Source organism: Mytilus edulis, chromosome 13 (assembly GCF_963676685.1).
Source record: "Mytilus edulis chromosome 13, xbMytEdul2.2, whole genome shotgun sequence".
NCBI lineage: Eukaryota > Metazoa > Mollusca > Bivalvia > Mytilida > Mytilidae > Mytilus > Mytilus edulis.
Window position 1 is genome coordinate 57884352 of NC_092356.1, and position 16167 is coordinate 57900518.

Below are 16167 nucleotides of genomic sequence, written 5' to 3' on the forward strand. Positions count from 1 at the left end.
TACAATAATATATAACGATATATTTGAAACTGAATATTTGGTGTGTCAGATTGTACAGTAATATAAACGTTTTTTTTTGTTTCCTGGAAACTCTTTAATTTGCATTTAAAAAAAATGAGTTTTGTTTGATTTTTTATCAGAATCGATCGCGAAAGACCCTACAACGTATCATCTAAATCGTGAAAGAAAAGGCGTGACCAGACGGACGCAAGATGTTTGCGACTTTTCCACTGTAATATTAAAGTATTCTACATCGAAAAAATATACCACGAGACTACCAATTATCAACTTTCGACGCCTCTCCGTAGACAAAGAGAGGACAACTGGATTTTTACAATAGGGTAATGCAACACCGTATGGTTGCAATGACAAAATTGATGGTAAAGGTATTATATCTAGTACTTTTTGTAGCTTGTTAATGTGATGAATGTTTACAACTCTCTTCCTCTGCGTAGACGCAGTCATGGCCATCGTCATTATACATCACATACTCAGCATGATGTCTATATAAGTGAGTTATGTATTCATCACATTCGCAACTGTATTTATTAGTCCTTTCAAAACTTCATTCTCTGTTAAATTTATGTTTGGAAACCACTATTACAAACCCTCATTCAAATGAACACAAACTTACAGCTATCATTTTGGATATAACAAGTTTCAAATCACTAATTTTTCCAGAATTTTATACAACCCCTGATTTTACAATTCACTATAACATGTATTTAAGGTTTTTGAGATTTGCTATTACACAATCATATTTTTGATTCATAAAGTTATATTCCTTCTTACAGTTTTTTGTACAGCAATGAATATTCAGTTTGAGTTCAATACTAAATACGAGCATGTACATTGTAAACAATATATTTATCTTATTAGAGTAGAGTTCTAATATATAGAGCATGAGTATTGTTTAATTATTTTAAAATTAACGCGTATATAAAAGATAAATCTTACCGAGATACCGGCAAAGAAATCTATACTTTTTGCAGTTGGTCCAGGTCTTCCTAGAAGATTATTTTTTGCTCTTACAATACAAGCTATCTAAAATAAAAGTCGGCCAATATATATATATATATATATATAAGTGCCTATAAATAGTAGCACATGACATACAAATCTATTACATTGTTAGGCAATCTATATATATAATATATGCATTTAAGTTGGTTTTAAATTCAACCTTTCATTGATTTTGGCTTAAATTTGACGAAATTGTTTTTTTTTATTATTGATAAAAACACAGTATCTTAAACTTTTTATTATTTATTATTTTCTTATTTTTCCTATTCTTACTATTTAGTTTGCTATAGTGTGTTTATAGCATTTTTTTAGTTCTATGTTTGCAATACCATGGTTCATTTCAACACACCTTATGACAATAACACTATAGAACTCAGAATGATTTCTTTTGGCAGTGTTTTAAGAAATGAAATAACTTTGAATCCATGTTTTATTTTTGAAACATTAAATGTTTTAAAAGGGTGTATTTTCTATATCAAGTCATTAATTATGTACGTTTCTGAAGCCAAAACGTTTTCTGCCTTATTTCCCCAAATGAAAGATCCGAAAACTATAAAAATTCAAAACGACATGTTTTTGAAATTATAGGAAATTTTTATTTGTTTGTGCAAAAAGGGAACTTAAAATATGTGTTAAATTCCTTCGTGCCCATTTAAGCCATAGTACTTATTATGATGTGTTAATGTCGTTGTTATTGATTTAAGTTGGTATAAGATAACCTTCAAACTATGTTTTATATACACATACACTGATTAAATAAGAACATGCATAAATATATACAGTAACTTTAATGACCTTCAACCCAAAATTGGACGAATTGATAAATATTTTTTATGAATGACACTAAAGATATGAAAAGTAAAAATTGCTTATTCTTATATTTTCACCAAACTTTCCACATATAGGTATGATTTAGTAGATAAAGTTTATTTAAAGAGCATATTCCTTAGGGTAATAAAGAAAATTTTCAAATCTGATTTTTTAATTCATTAAACAAGTCATGTTTCGAAGAGAATTGGCGAAATACATTTTACGCACGGCTATGTTAAATAGAATTATTGTTTCTCTGAACAAACACAAAATCATGTTTCAGTTTTTTCATGATTGTATATTACATTAATCCCAAACCCATACAAGTCAGAACTCAATATGATTGTTTTAAGGTCAACTTCGTCTACCTCAAAAAATCTTGTTAGGCGCCATATATACTAATTACTTCGCCAAACAAACATGAGATATTACACAAATTTGAAAGAAGCCCTTAAATGATTAAGGGGTAATGTCTGAAGCATGGAATGGTATGAAACTAAGACGAAAGCTAGTATTCAAGAAAAAGAAAAATGATCTAAAGAGACAGTAAAATCTAAAACAAATTTCCTGACTCCTATTATTACAGCCGATTTGTAATAATAGGAATAAACACAGGTATAACAAAGGGTTCCGCAAAACTCTTTATGCATATTTTAAGTACCAAAAGACAACATTTCTGATTTTTCTCTCAAATTTGAAATTCTTCTTGGACAGAAGTTTATTATTTTGCTCTTACATTGTGGACAAGCCGTCAAAACTCGTGTTTTCTCATCGCAATCAATGAAGGATAACACTCTGCTGAACTCCGACAAAAATTGTATGACAGTCGCTTGAAAATTTTTTTGAATTGACAAAAATGTGTGAATAAAAAAGATATAAGAGGTAAAAGTTTCAAATATAGAGGTATAGCAGTCAACATTGTTTTACAATCATAATTACTAAAATAAAATATGTCAGCAAAGACAATCAAAAAAGCTTTAAGACAAAGCACGTTTAATCTAGCAAAAACGAAAGACAGAATCCATCATAGCACAATGACGGCATGTTTCAGTAGCAAGCCTCTTCAAACGGATATTACCCTCTAAAAAACAAAACATTAAAAGTAGTAATTTACAAATACAAAAAAAAAAAAAACTAATATGACAGTTGTTATCCCTTGGTTTGAAGGGTTTGAGAATTTGAGTTTGCGATTTAATTAGGTACTTTCAATTTTAAATTTTCCTGTGAATAAAGTATTTTTATGATTTTACTTTTTAACACGTAATTCAGATGATAAAAAACGTCAGCATTTTAAATAAAATCTAAACTTCATGACCATCGGGTATTATTTGTGGAGTTGAGACGAAAAGTGTGTCAATAATTATGAACGTAACAACTTAGTAACTAATTATCTCGTATATGAAATGTTAGAATTATGGAACGAGCAGATTAAATAATCATTGTTCTGTTTGTATATCATATTTATTATCAGTAATTAATTACTTTCATATTTGAGAACTTTAATTGTTTACGTTCATTTCGACCTTATGTGATTGTACTTTCTCTTTCACTTTAAAGTTACTTTCACTTTCACTTTAAAGTTACTTTCACTTTCACTTTCACTTTTACTTTGTTGATTTTTGAATTGTAAACCACAATGACATTGGACCAATGTTAAACTTTATCAAGCTGTAGCTTCATCATCCGTTTATGGCAAACCACTATGTAAGTTAAATATTTATTACTAAGGTTTATATTTTGTATGTGCATATTTATTTTTGATGCAAATAAGTTAATTATGAAGTTCTAGAGCAAAGTATTTACATACATTTTTCCTATGATATTTTGAGTAAGGAACCCCGTCTGAGCTATATTTCTAGTGTTTATGCTAAAGCATTTGTCAAGTTTGAATATTTCATAACACATTCATTTATTTAATTTGATTTTGAAGTTGTTGAATGCTGTTTTTTGTATCTACTAAACTTGCTCAACTATGTCAATTTTAAGCTAGAAAACTACACTTTTATTGTTGTATTTTTGGTTCAATATAATAGCCTTTCCAAATATTATATGGTATTTTCATTCTTGTTGCAGCTTTTTACCTGCATACACAGTTGTCTTTAGGAATAAACTTTAATATGAACAATGGTGTTTATGGTTATCTATCTGCTGAGCACCTTAGCGGAATAGTAAAACGATAGTGTAAACTTATGACTGAAACGCGTGAGAAGCGTGACCGAAAGTTTACACCTAAAGGACAAACCATGTTTGACGACCAGAGTAACGAACTTCGCGAAAAATGTGAAAAGATTTGGTCTAAGATTGACGATCTTATGATAACTGTTCCTTCTAGTAACACATTAGAAACATTAAGACAGTTAAATACAGATATTGACAGTCGCTATAAAAACTTTTGTCGTCGGTCCGAAGAATACAAAAATTTCATAACAAGAGCTGATACAAATGAATCACAACAGTTGATAAGTGATTATAATGAATATTTTGTGACGTGTGTTGCAACATACAGAAAAGTGAACTCTGAAATTAAGAAAAAGAAAGCTGACTTAGTTGAACAATTATCACAAGTAAGTAGTTCAAATGAAAGTTCAAAAGCAAGTAGTAAGCGGGCAAAGGCAGAGGCCGAGAAAGTGAGACTGGAATTTGTTAGAAAGGAAGGCGAACTTATGAAACAAAAAGCAGCAATTGAAGCTGACATAAACATTGTGAAACAGGAGAGTAAAGTCGCAGCAGCTGAAACTGAGGTGCGTATACTTGAACAAGGTGATCAAGAACAGGATATAATTTCTGAAGTGTGCGAAAAGAAGGATGACATTAGTTATTATGTCCATAATGTGCATTTTCAAGAACCAGTTGCATCATGGTTAAATCAACAACCAAACATTCCTGTGGTTGCTTCATCTGCTTCTCAGGCCTTTAGTGCAGCTGTAAGTGTTCCTCAAATTCCGAGTATTGTAAATACAGTTTTGACAAGTGTTCCTCAAATTCCGAGTGTTGTAAATACAGGTTTCACATCACTTTCTAGTCAACCAAACATTCAACCATCTTTATCACAATATCCTGTACAGAAAAACGCTATTTCTACAAATTCTTTACTACATGATGCCATGACAGACATAACTCGATTTATGTACAGAAAAGACTTTCTGCTGTCAAGATTCACACACTTTGATGATAAACCGGAAGCATACGAATCATGGAGAGCATCATTCCAAAGTGTAACACGAGAGCTTGGCGTAACACCCTTTGAAGAAATGGATTTATTGGTCAAATGGTTGGGTACAGAATCTTCCAAATTTGCAAAAATCATCCGTGCTGCTAATGCTCATGATCCGCCTAGAGGTTTACAAAGAATATATGATCGCCTACAAGAAAGATACGGTAGGCCTGAAATGGTTGAAAGCGCACTGAAACGTAAGTTAAATGCATTTCAAACAATTACAAACAAAGACTGTGTAAAACTATATGATCTTTTGGACATACTTACTGAAATTGAATCATCTATGTTAAATCCAAAGTACACAACACTGCTTAGCTACTACAATTCCTCCTCTGGTATAAATCCGATTGTTGCCAAGTAACCTTACTTTCTGCAAGAGAAATGGACTACTCGTGCTTCGTCTTACAAGAAGTCTCATGACATAGCTTTTCCTCCATTCAGTCTGTTTGTTAGTTATATTCGAGACATGTGTGAAATTCGTAATGATCCTGCCTTTTCATACAATAGTGTCAATTCAACTACAAATTCTAAACAACGTCCGTCAGTGATATCCAGGAGACTAGACGTTTCTTCCGAAAGTTCAGTTCGGTGCCCACTACACAAGGCAGGACATACCCTCAACGACTGTCGTGGATTCAGGAAATATCCAATACAAGATCGTCAGAAGTTTCTACGCGAAAAGAGAATATGTTTTAAATGCTGTGAAACAAATGAACATTTCGCCTCCAATTGTACAGTGAATGTTAAATGTGCCGTATGTGGAAACAAACGCCATGCCACAGCAATGCATATAGACCGATATACTCAAAATCGCACACAAGCCGATAATGAAAAGCCTCTCACAGCTGATGGCGGGGAGCATAGTGAGGACAATGTAACTGTCAAATGTACCACTCTTTGTGGTGACATCCGGGTTGGTCGGTCCTGTGGAAAGACCGTTCTAGTAGATGTATACTTACCAAACGCCCCGGATAAGTCGATGAGAGTCTATGCTGCCATAGACGATCAAAGTAACCGCACTTTGATTACTCCAGAACTCTTTGATGACCTTGGAATTCAAGGACAACATGCACAATTTAACATGTCTTCGTGTAATGGTAATTCGACCATGAAGTGTCGAGTTGCTGACAGTATATGCGTTCGATCAATTGATGGAAAATCCACATTCGAATTACAAGACGTAATTGAATGCGATTCTATTCCCAGTGAATTACCGGAGATTGCGACTCCAGAAATTGCATCTGCCTACTCACAACTTCATCGTATTTCATAATACTTACCTCCTCTTGATCCGAGCATCAAGGTTGAACTTTTGATTGGTCGAGATATACCTGAGATTCATCATGTGCAAGAACAAATGACTGGCGATAAAGGTGAACCTTTCGCTCAAAGATTAGCACTTGGATGGGTGGTAATAGGAGAAGTGTGCTTGGGCAAAGTACATGCTCCAAACAAAATCAGTGTGCGTAAAACTCATGTTCTCAACGATGGACGATGCACCACGTTCCCTCTTTGCGAGAACAACATAGAGATAAGTGATCTCAAAGATGACATTTTCATCAGGACAGCAAATGACAACAAAGTAGGACTTTCTGTTGAAGATAGACAATTTCTTAGTTTGATGGATACTGATTTTAGAAAGGATGACACTGGTCATTGGTCAGCGCCATTGCCATTCAAACAACCAAAACCACCTATTCCAAACAACCGCTCACAAGCCTGGAAACGAGCACAGATACTTGACACTAGTTTGCGTAAGAATCAAACGAAACGTGAACATTTCATGGCATTTATGTTGAACAGCGGTGCAGCAGAAATTGCACCTAAAGTTATTTCAGGAGAATGTTGGTACCTTCCGCTTTTCGGGGTTTATCATCATACAAAAACAGACCAAATTAGGGGAGTATTTGACTCGTCTGCAGTGTACGGAGATGTGTCGTTAAATAGTCTATTAATGTCAGGACCAGATCTTACAAATAACCTAGTTGGAATTCTTATGCGATTTCGTAAAAATGCTATTGCTATAACTGGAGACATTGAGCAAATGTTCTACCAGTTCAGAGTGTCAAATCATCACAGAGACTACCTTAGATTCTTTTGGTACCAGGATAATGACTTTTCTAAACCTCTCATCGAATATCGTATGACATCTCATGTGTTTGGTAACACGCCTTCACCTGCCGTGGCTTCTTACGGCCTTCGACAAGCTGTTACAACTTCCGATGAAGACGTACGTGCTTTCGTATGTAATGATTTTTATGTGGACGATGGTCTCACTTCATTCACCAACAAAGAACAAGCAATCAATCTTGTAAAGAAAACTCAAAACGATCTGAAAACAAATGGACATATAAGATTTCACAAGATTGTGTCGAATGATATTGACGTCATGAAAACTTTCCCCAGTGATGACCTAGGTAAAGACTTGAAACATTTGGATTTGTGTTCAGATATATTACCTACGCAACAAAGTCTAGGTATAACATGGGATCTTCATTCCGATAATTTTGTGTTTCATGTAAATAATGATGTCAAACCTATAACACGAAGAGGACTCCTATCTTCAATAAACAGTTTGTTTGACCCTTTGGGTTTCGTATCACCTATTGTGATTAGCGGTAAAATGCTTCTCCGTGAAGTAGTTCCACCTGGAACTGACTGGGATGAACCGTTATGTTCTGAACATGCTGATAGATGGAACCTTTGGCTTGAGTCTTTGAAATCTCTTGGCAATTTTGAAATTCCACGAATGATTACTCCTGAATCAGTGTCGACAGCGCACCATCTTGAGATTCATATTTTTTGTGATGCTTCCGAACAAGCAATTTCTTCAGTAGCCTATTTGAAATCCGTTAATGAGACTGGAAATGTATCTTTAGGTTTTCTGATGGGAAAAACAAAACTAGCACCTCTGAAAGGTCACACAATTCCTAGATTGGAACTTTGTGCTGCTGTTCTTGGCGCTGAGTTAGTTGAAGTCATTTGCGACAACATGAAGCTTTTACCGGAGACTTGTCATTACTACACGGACAGTCAAGTTGTCCTAGGATATATTAGCAATACCAAAAGACGATTTTTCACTTACGTCACAAATCGTGTTGAAAAAATTCACAAAACGTCAAATCCGTCTCAGTGGTCCTACATATCAACTAATCAGAATCCAGCTGATGCCGGAACTAGATTTTCAAGCTCACCAGATATGATTCTTGTCACTAGGTGGATAACAGGTCCGACATGTTTATCATCACATGATGTTATGATTGAAGACAATTCTTATCCGTTAGTAACACCAACTGAGGACAAGGAAATTCGTCCTTTAGTATTATCTAAGAAAACAGTTATTTGAAATCCAGAGATCGGTTGTCATCGTTTTACGAATTTTTCAAGTTTGAAAGCTCTCATAAGGGCAGTTTCGTTTTTGAGACATTTTGTACGTACTTGGAAATCAAAACGTTCTAGTCAAAAAGTGTCTGAAGACAAAGATAGTCCAAAATTTCAAAAGGAGACCGAATCTTTTATAATTCGTCAAATTCAGAATGAGATTTTTGAAAAGGAAATTTACAATTTGAACGAACACAAACCAATTTCAATGGAACGCTCAATGTTGAAATTAGATCCGTTTGTTGATGAACACGGAGTGGTTAGAGTAGGAGGTAGACTCAAACATTCAGATTTGACACTTGGTGAGAAACATCCGATACTTATTCCTGGTAGTCATCACTTCGCCAAACTTGATGTCTTACATTATCACAAACAAATAAGACATCAATGACGTCATTTAACGAAAGGCAGTATCAGAAGTGCAGGATTTTGGATAATTGGTCTTAAGCCCCTAGTTAACACTGTTATTTCCGAATGTGTATTGTGTCGTAGATTTCGTGGTAACCTTATGACTCAAAAAATGTCTGATTTACCGGAGGAACGACTGAAATCGTGCCCACCTTTTACTTACGTCGGAGTGGATTGTTTTGGTCCTTGAGACATTGTAACTAGATGAACTCGTGGAGGAAGCGTCAACTCAAAACGATGGGCTGTACTATTTTCATGTATGTCATCTAGAGCTGTACACATTGAGATTATTGAAGAGATGAGCACCTCATTTTTTATCAATGCGCTACGACGGTTCGTGTCATTAAGAGGCAAAGTTAAGGAATTCTTTTCCGACCGAGGGACAAATTTCGTTGGAGGAGCGAATGAACTTGGAATTCCTGCAATATGTGTGGAAGATAAAACTTTGAAAACCTTTCTTAACGAAAAAGGTACGGTTTGGAAGTTCAACACCCCATATTCGTCACATATGGGAGGCTCGTGGGAACGACTCATAGGCATTGCTCGCCGCATTATTGACTCTATTCTTTATGATGCAAGACACAACAAACTAACACATGAGGTTCTGTGCACCTTTATGGCGGAAACAACGGCCATCATGAACTCTCGTCCATTGATTCCAATTTCATCAGACCCTGATTCACCGTGTGTTTTGTCGCCAAATGCTCTGCTAACTACCAAAACCATTGACTGTGATGAAGATTTTAGTCATTTGAACATTCGAGATGTATACACTACTCAATGGAAATTCGTTCAAGTACTAGCTGAACAGTTTTGGACTGTCGCGAGTACTTACAAACGTTGCAATCTCGACGAAAATGGCAACAAACTCAGGAGAACATAAAAGAAGGTGATACCGTTATTCTCAAGGATGATGATCAACACAGAAACCTTATGCCAATAGGACTTATTGAACATATATTTCCTAGTAAAGACAATTTAGTTTGGAAAGTGTTAGTAAGAACAATCAGAGATGGACAAGTTCGTGTATATGTGCGACCAATCACACAAACTGTTCTTTTGTGTCGCAATGCATTGTAAAAGACTGATATTATTGAGTTTTTGTCTGTATTATTGACATTAGTTAGTTAAACTAATTTTTGTAGGGTTTATATGTATTGAAGGTCATATTTTTCTTTTTATGAATGTGGTGATATTTTTCATATCAGACGGGGAGTGTTCTGTTTGTATATCATATTTATTATCAGTAATTAATTACTTTCATATTTGAGAACATTAATTGTTTACGTTCATTTCGACCTTATGTGATTGTACTTTCACTTTCACTTTAAAGTTACTTTCACTTTCACTTTAAAGTTACTTTCACTTTCACTTTCACTTTTACACTGTTGATATCCTGTTTCCTGTTTTGAATTGTGAACCACAATGACATTGGACCAATGTTAAACTTTATCAAGCTGTAGCTTCATCATCCGTTTATGGCAAACCACTATGTAAGTTAAATATTTATTACTAAGGTTTATATTTTGTATGTGCATATTTATTTTTGATGCAAATAAGTTAATTATGAAGTTCTAGAGCAAAGTATTTACATACATTTTTCCTATGATATTTTGAGTAAGGAACCCCGTCTGAGCTATATTTCTAGTGTTTATGCTGAAGCATTTGTCAAGTTTGAATATTTCATAACACATTCATTTATTTAATTTGATTTTGAAGTTGTTAAATGCTGTTTTTTGTATCTACTAAACTTGCTCAACTATGTCAATTTTAAGCTAGAAAACTACACTTTTATTGTTGTATTTTTGGTTCAATATAATAGCCTTTCCAAATATTATATGGTATTTTCATTCTTGTTGCAGCTTTTTACCTGCATACACAGTTGTCTTTAGGAATAAACTTTAATATGAACAATGGTGTTTATGGTTATCTATCTGCTGAGCACCTTAGCGGAATAATCATCATAGACAGCAACCTCATATTGGGTATGTAGGACGCGTGTTTAATGTACATAACATAACAAAAAGTCCAAACCAAATTAGTTGTATTACACATGGAAAACCGAATATTACAAAAGTTATGTAAGTGCAACTTAGGCAATTTGTTCCCGAGGAAGGTAAATGTAGTGATTCTTATAAATGATCATTGATAACAGTTTTAATATACATGTGTGCAACCAGCTAAACATGATAGTTAATAGTAGGCTAGCAAATTTTGAATATTTTCTTTCATAATTTAGCAGGCACTCCATCTTATGCCGATTTTAAAAGAAATTGATTAGGTACAATATTAAACGGCATACAAAAACAAATCTTCAACATGGACCTACTTAAATAAGTTCAAGTGACTAAATCATTTCTTTATTTAGAAGAAGAAAAAATAATAATTATAAAGTTCTAAATATAACAGTGAGTGTCATGGCAAAATATTTTTTTTAATTTTGAGAATATTTTATGATTTGCCAATCTAATATTACATTTAACGAAAAGATTTTTTATTAAAAGGTAAAGCATATTCTTTACAGTTACTATAAAAATCAATTGTTTCTTAAATCTTAGACAGAAATCAATATTTTGAAACTAAAGGTCGGCTTAGAAATAACTAAAACAAAAAGGACTCAAAATTTTCTATTGAGAACTTTTTCTGATTTATTTCATGCAACAACTTTTACATTTTAGAGAACATATCCTCCGTTTTTTACGATATTCAAAAATTGGCATTTCTCTCCATGTGTTCATTGATATTGGATCACGATCACTGCTTTTAAGAAAGCTATTAAAGGGTTCTACGTTTTATGTGAAATCCTCCCTTCGAATGTTTATCGAACGCCAACACGAGTTGGTTAGTCGGTATTGTATCTGTTACGCAGATGACAATAGAAACACTGAAAGTGTAATGCCACATAATCAGAGAGTGTCACATCCGGTTGCGAAAAAAAGGGGTCGGAAAAAATATTCCCTCAAGTTACATAGTTATAACATTGCAGAAAAAAAAATTCTGTTGTATTAAAACGTATCTAGAGTGTTTCAAGGCACCATAACTTTTCTATTTGGAGTATATTTTCGAAACTATGTTACTAAAGCTTTTACACAGGAAGAAAAGGAGTGCACACTTTATTAGTTACCATCCAGTTTTTGGAAAAGTGCAAGTTTAACAAAGACTTATAGGGGGAAATAATTGGTGGTAATACATCTGAACTAAAACAAAACCAGTAGCATATATAGAACCTGACTATTTGAGAACAACTACCATATTCTTGAATTGTTACAGGACATTTTAAGAAAAAATGGAGGGTTGAGCTTGATTGTATGGCTTACCAAACCAACCGCTTATATGCAATGTTAGAAATATCGCTAAAATGACATCAATACGTGACATAAATTCAGTACAAACAAACTATCAGGACAGAGAAAAACATATATAAATAATATAATAATATAATATAATATCACATTACAACAGCTTAACCCCAGACTGACAACGAACACCTACCTATCGCGAATTTACGACAGTATACCAGGACACGACAAACGTATTGCAAACTGCGTATGCATCACACAAAAAATAAACACCACACAAAGTGACGTATTTGTTGTAACTCTTGTTTATCATAGGTAAATCTCTATAAATAGAATAGATTTGTTTAATTTCAGACACTATATTTTATTATAGACAAATAACATCGACCCTACTTTGTGTTGACTTAAATACGTTTAAAGGTCAAACTCACGGTCACGTCTAAATGCTTTAGATGTTTTTCTGAAAGTCTCAGAGATTGCAAACTTCCAACACCCTTTGTAACCGTCATAACAAACTGATTGTTAACAAGCCATGTAACTTGGTAGTATGGACTGTTAAGGCTTTGTCCTCCGAAATAACAGTCAAATATAAGAATCTTCCTCGGTGGTGTAACTGGTTCATCATCTGGTATCAGATCTGGTCGTATTTCTACATTTGTTAAAATTTCCGTTGGAGGTGAATCTACAATATAAGGATATGTATATAAATAGATATGTTGTTATATATCCACACATGTAAGAATATCGAATGAACTTAGACACGAAAACCCTTTCAAAATGACACACTAACTGTCCAACGAGTTTCACAGTTTTATACGTTTTTCATGTTACAAATGTAAAAGATATTAGCTTAATTGGAAACTACTGTAACAAACCATCTTAGTTATCACGATCTATTACGGCATTGTCTACGCAACGTTAGTGAAGTTCACGGGCATGAAAAAGTTGACCTTTCATAGGTTCTTTTTTTAACATCTTTTTTTTTGTCATACTCATTTAGCGCTCATAACGTTTTTCACTGGTTTTATACATTCCATGCATTTTAATTTTTTTGTACGATTCTTTTGGCTTGTACTTGACAGTATACGTACACAGGATAAAGATTACATGGCTTTAATGTACTTTTGCTTGCACTAAGGAAAAATGCGCTACTTCAGCCTTGATGTCCTATGGTAGTCTTTATAACACTGGTTGTTCTCAAAGCAAATAGTTCCTAGGCAGTTTTTAAAATTGAGAATGGAAATGGGGAATGTGTGAAAGAGACAACAACCCGTCCATACAACAGACAACAACAGAAGGTCACCAATAGGTCTGTAATGCTTGATTGAAAAAAATACTCTGCTACTTCTAGTTTACACAATGGCACGTTCAGTTGTATATATAAGTGAACTTCACACTGCAACAAAACATGTATAGTTTCAGTGTCATTTTATCAAAATAAAAAATAGATTTTTTGGGGTTTTCATTCGCTCACTTCTGGTCAATATTTACTTAAAAGGTCCTCTAGTTATAAAATTAATCAGAAGATACTTTTGGTTATCTTAAACAAGTATTGCATATCAAAGGTTAATATTTAGAACATTATGTTGATAATTATTGAACTTGTATAATGAGTTTATATTGAAGTTTATGTAATTGTTATTAACATTATTTTTAAAATTATTGTTATAATTATTAATCACTTGTATGCTTAATTACCTGATATGCCGTTACCTAAAATAAAACATAAAATTACAAATTATCATAAAACATAAATATATATATATATATATATATAGAGTCTATAAGAATCTACCAACCAGTAAACTTAATAGGTATTGGATCATCAAAATTGTTACACAATCTTTCAGACTCATATATATATGGACATGAGGCTAAGCGATTGGTGCTGTAGTGTATCAAAGGTGTGAGTTCGAATCCCGCTGAGGGACGGACAAAAATTTGTCAGTAGAAAATCTAACTCTAACACTGTTTGGTGTAATTTTCAGACTTATATATATATACGCTCATGTCCAGCGCTCTATTATATATATATATATATATACATAACGTGTCCTTATATATATTGGAAAATGGGAAATGTTGTATAAAAGATGGATTCTGTAAATTATTGTTCATCTCATTTACTCAAATAATAAACATTCTATTTAAATCTACTTAAATCAAATAAAAACAAACACAATCAAATACTCATGAAAAAGTTTTCAATGGACAGTTAGCAAAAAACAATCAATCAATCTATAAATCAATGAACATGGCTCTCGTTCAAGAAACACATTTGTTACTAGCTAGAACAGTCAAGAAAATGAAAGTGTATTTAGTTTTAATACAGATTGCAATATACATTCACTTGTTTTAGTTCCACCGTGTAGAACGCCACATGAGGGGTGTCGGCTATGTTTGACACGGGGTGGCAATTTCGACGCGAAGAAAAAGTATCAAAGTAATTTCAAGTATCAAAATGTCTTTTTATAGAATTCTTAGTACCATATAATTTATTGCACGCAAGGATCTGAAACACAATCTATTTCCTGCAAGCAGAGGCAGTCGATTTCAAAACTCTGTTTTCTTGATCAATTCTTCCTAGTTTAACGTGTTGCAGATTTTGAGGGTTCATATGCAAATTATAGTTTGCCTGTTTTTAAGTCCTATAAGACATGTGCTTTTGATTTCATAAATAGTCAAAAATGACTCAAAATATTTTGTTTTAAAGCTGGAAAATGATTTCTTTTCCTTTTTAGTCATTAACATCGTCAGAAAAAGTTACGTCTTTGGCTCAAAGCACCTAAACATGGAGGATAATCATAGAGCAGACCCCATTTAAGATTTGGCCGAAGTCACCAACTGAGAAACTAAATCAATGACATCAAAGGTATTCACCAGTTTTCCATCAAAAGCACTCGTGCACGCCGCAAAAGCACTCTCTCCAAAATGAATTAGATTGGTCACATTCATGAAAAGGGAAGGGAATTGTAGTTACAAAGTAAGAAACACATCCGATATCATCTGTGAAACGTTTCAACCAACTGGTGATGGCGTTCGTAAAATTTACGAAGGGATGATTTCAACTTCACAATTTGGAACTCTTGGTTTAATAGTTTCCTTGTAAGCAGCAACTCTCTATCAAGGAAATCATTATAGTAAATACAAGCGCAGGAATTTCGTATCTATTGGGAGATATATACTCAGTATGCAGGCGCTGCTGGAATATTGGTACATAGAAATGGAAAGCACATGTCTTATAAAAGTAAAAAACGGCAAAATGAAGTTCCTTTAGTTGGTAATGTGAAATCATAATATAGTAGATGTGTTTATATTAAAAGCCTCTACCCCTTAAGATGCAAAATCTGACACACGGTGAGTTCGAATAAATTGATTTAGAAAAATAAAAACAATTAAAAATAAAACATACCAAAACAATATGCCTGTGCACATTTCTCTGTTGGCTGCAGAAAGTATACGGAAAATTGATTACATTTATGAACTCGTACTGGATATGATTCTCTGCATACGTCTGTATTCGAATTCACAACGCATCCCGTACCTATTTTTTCCTCGTTTATCGTCTGTGGCAATGTACCTAAATTGATATAATATATATCCACATATTTATAAGCGTTTCTTAAACTTTTTTAATGGAATATTTCTATGCATAAGAGGTAAAAATTATCAGCTACTTCAAGTTGATTAACATGGAAGATAACTTTACACTGATTCCAAAGTTATACTGCTTTTATCAACCAATACAGGGGAGATAATTTTCCACTTAAAATTGAACGCATTTATTTATAGCATTGAACTAAAAGTTGTATGCTATAATGAATATTTCGACAAGAAACATCTACCATTCCTTTTGGACAGTATGGCTGTGCACCAACTTTTACTTTAACACAATTAACAAAAAGCATGTAAGAAATTGGTTAAACGTACAAAAACATCTGATCACCGAAGTTTTAGTGCACTTTGAATTATATTTCATTTTTTCATATTGGATCTATGATTTTGTTTTTTTCGTCTTATTTCTTTGTT

The 16167-nt window shown here is 33.4% G+C and overlaps 2 protein-coding genes across 3 annotated transcripts in view; one reads left to right on the plus strand and one right to left on the minus strand.

The window, feature by feature from the left end:
• The window catches only part of LOC139501986 (tyrosine-protein phosphatase non-receptor type 11-like), a 462346-nt gene that overhangs the window by 311732 nt on the left and 134447 nt on the right, over positions 1–16167 (minus strand). The window lies entirely within an intron of this gene.
• Positions 3452–6265, plus strand: LOC139501564 (uncharacterized). Its single transcript, XM_071290681.1, has 2 exons — positions 3452–3537; positions 3907–6265. The coding sequence occupies exon 2, from the start codon at positions 4023–4025 to the stop codon at positions 5409–5411; it is 1389 nt and encodes a 462-aa protein (XP_071146782.1). The 5' UTR covers positions 3452–3537; positions 3907–4022; the 3' UTR covers positions 5412–6265.

What these genes read in the sequence shown, in the direction of transcription:
- LOC139501564 (XM_071290681.1), top strand. Translation starts at nt 4,023, where the DNA reads ATGACTGAAACGCGTGAGAAGCGTGACCGAAAGTTTACACCTAAAGGA.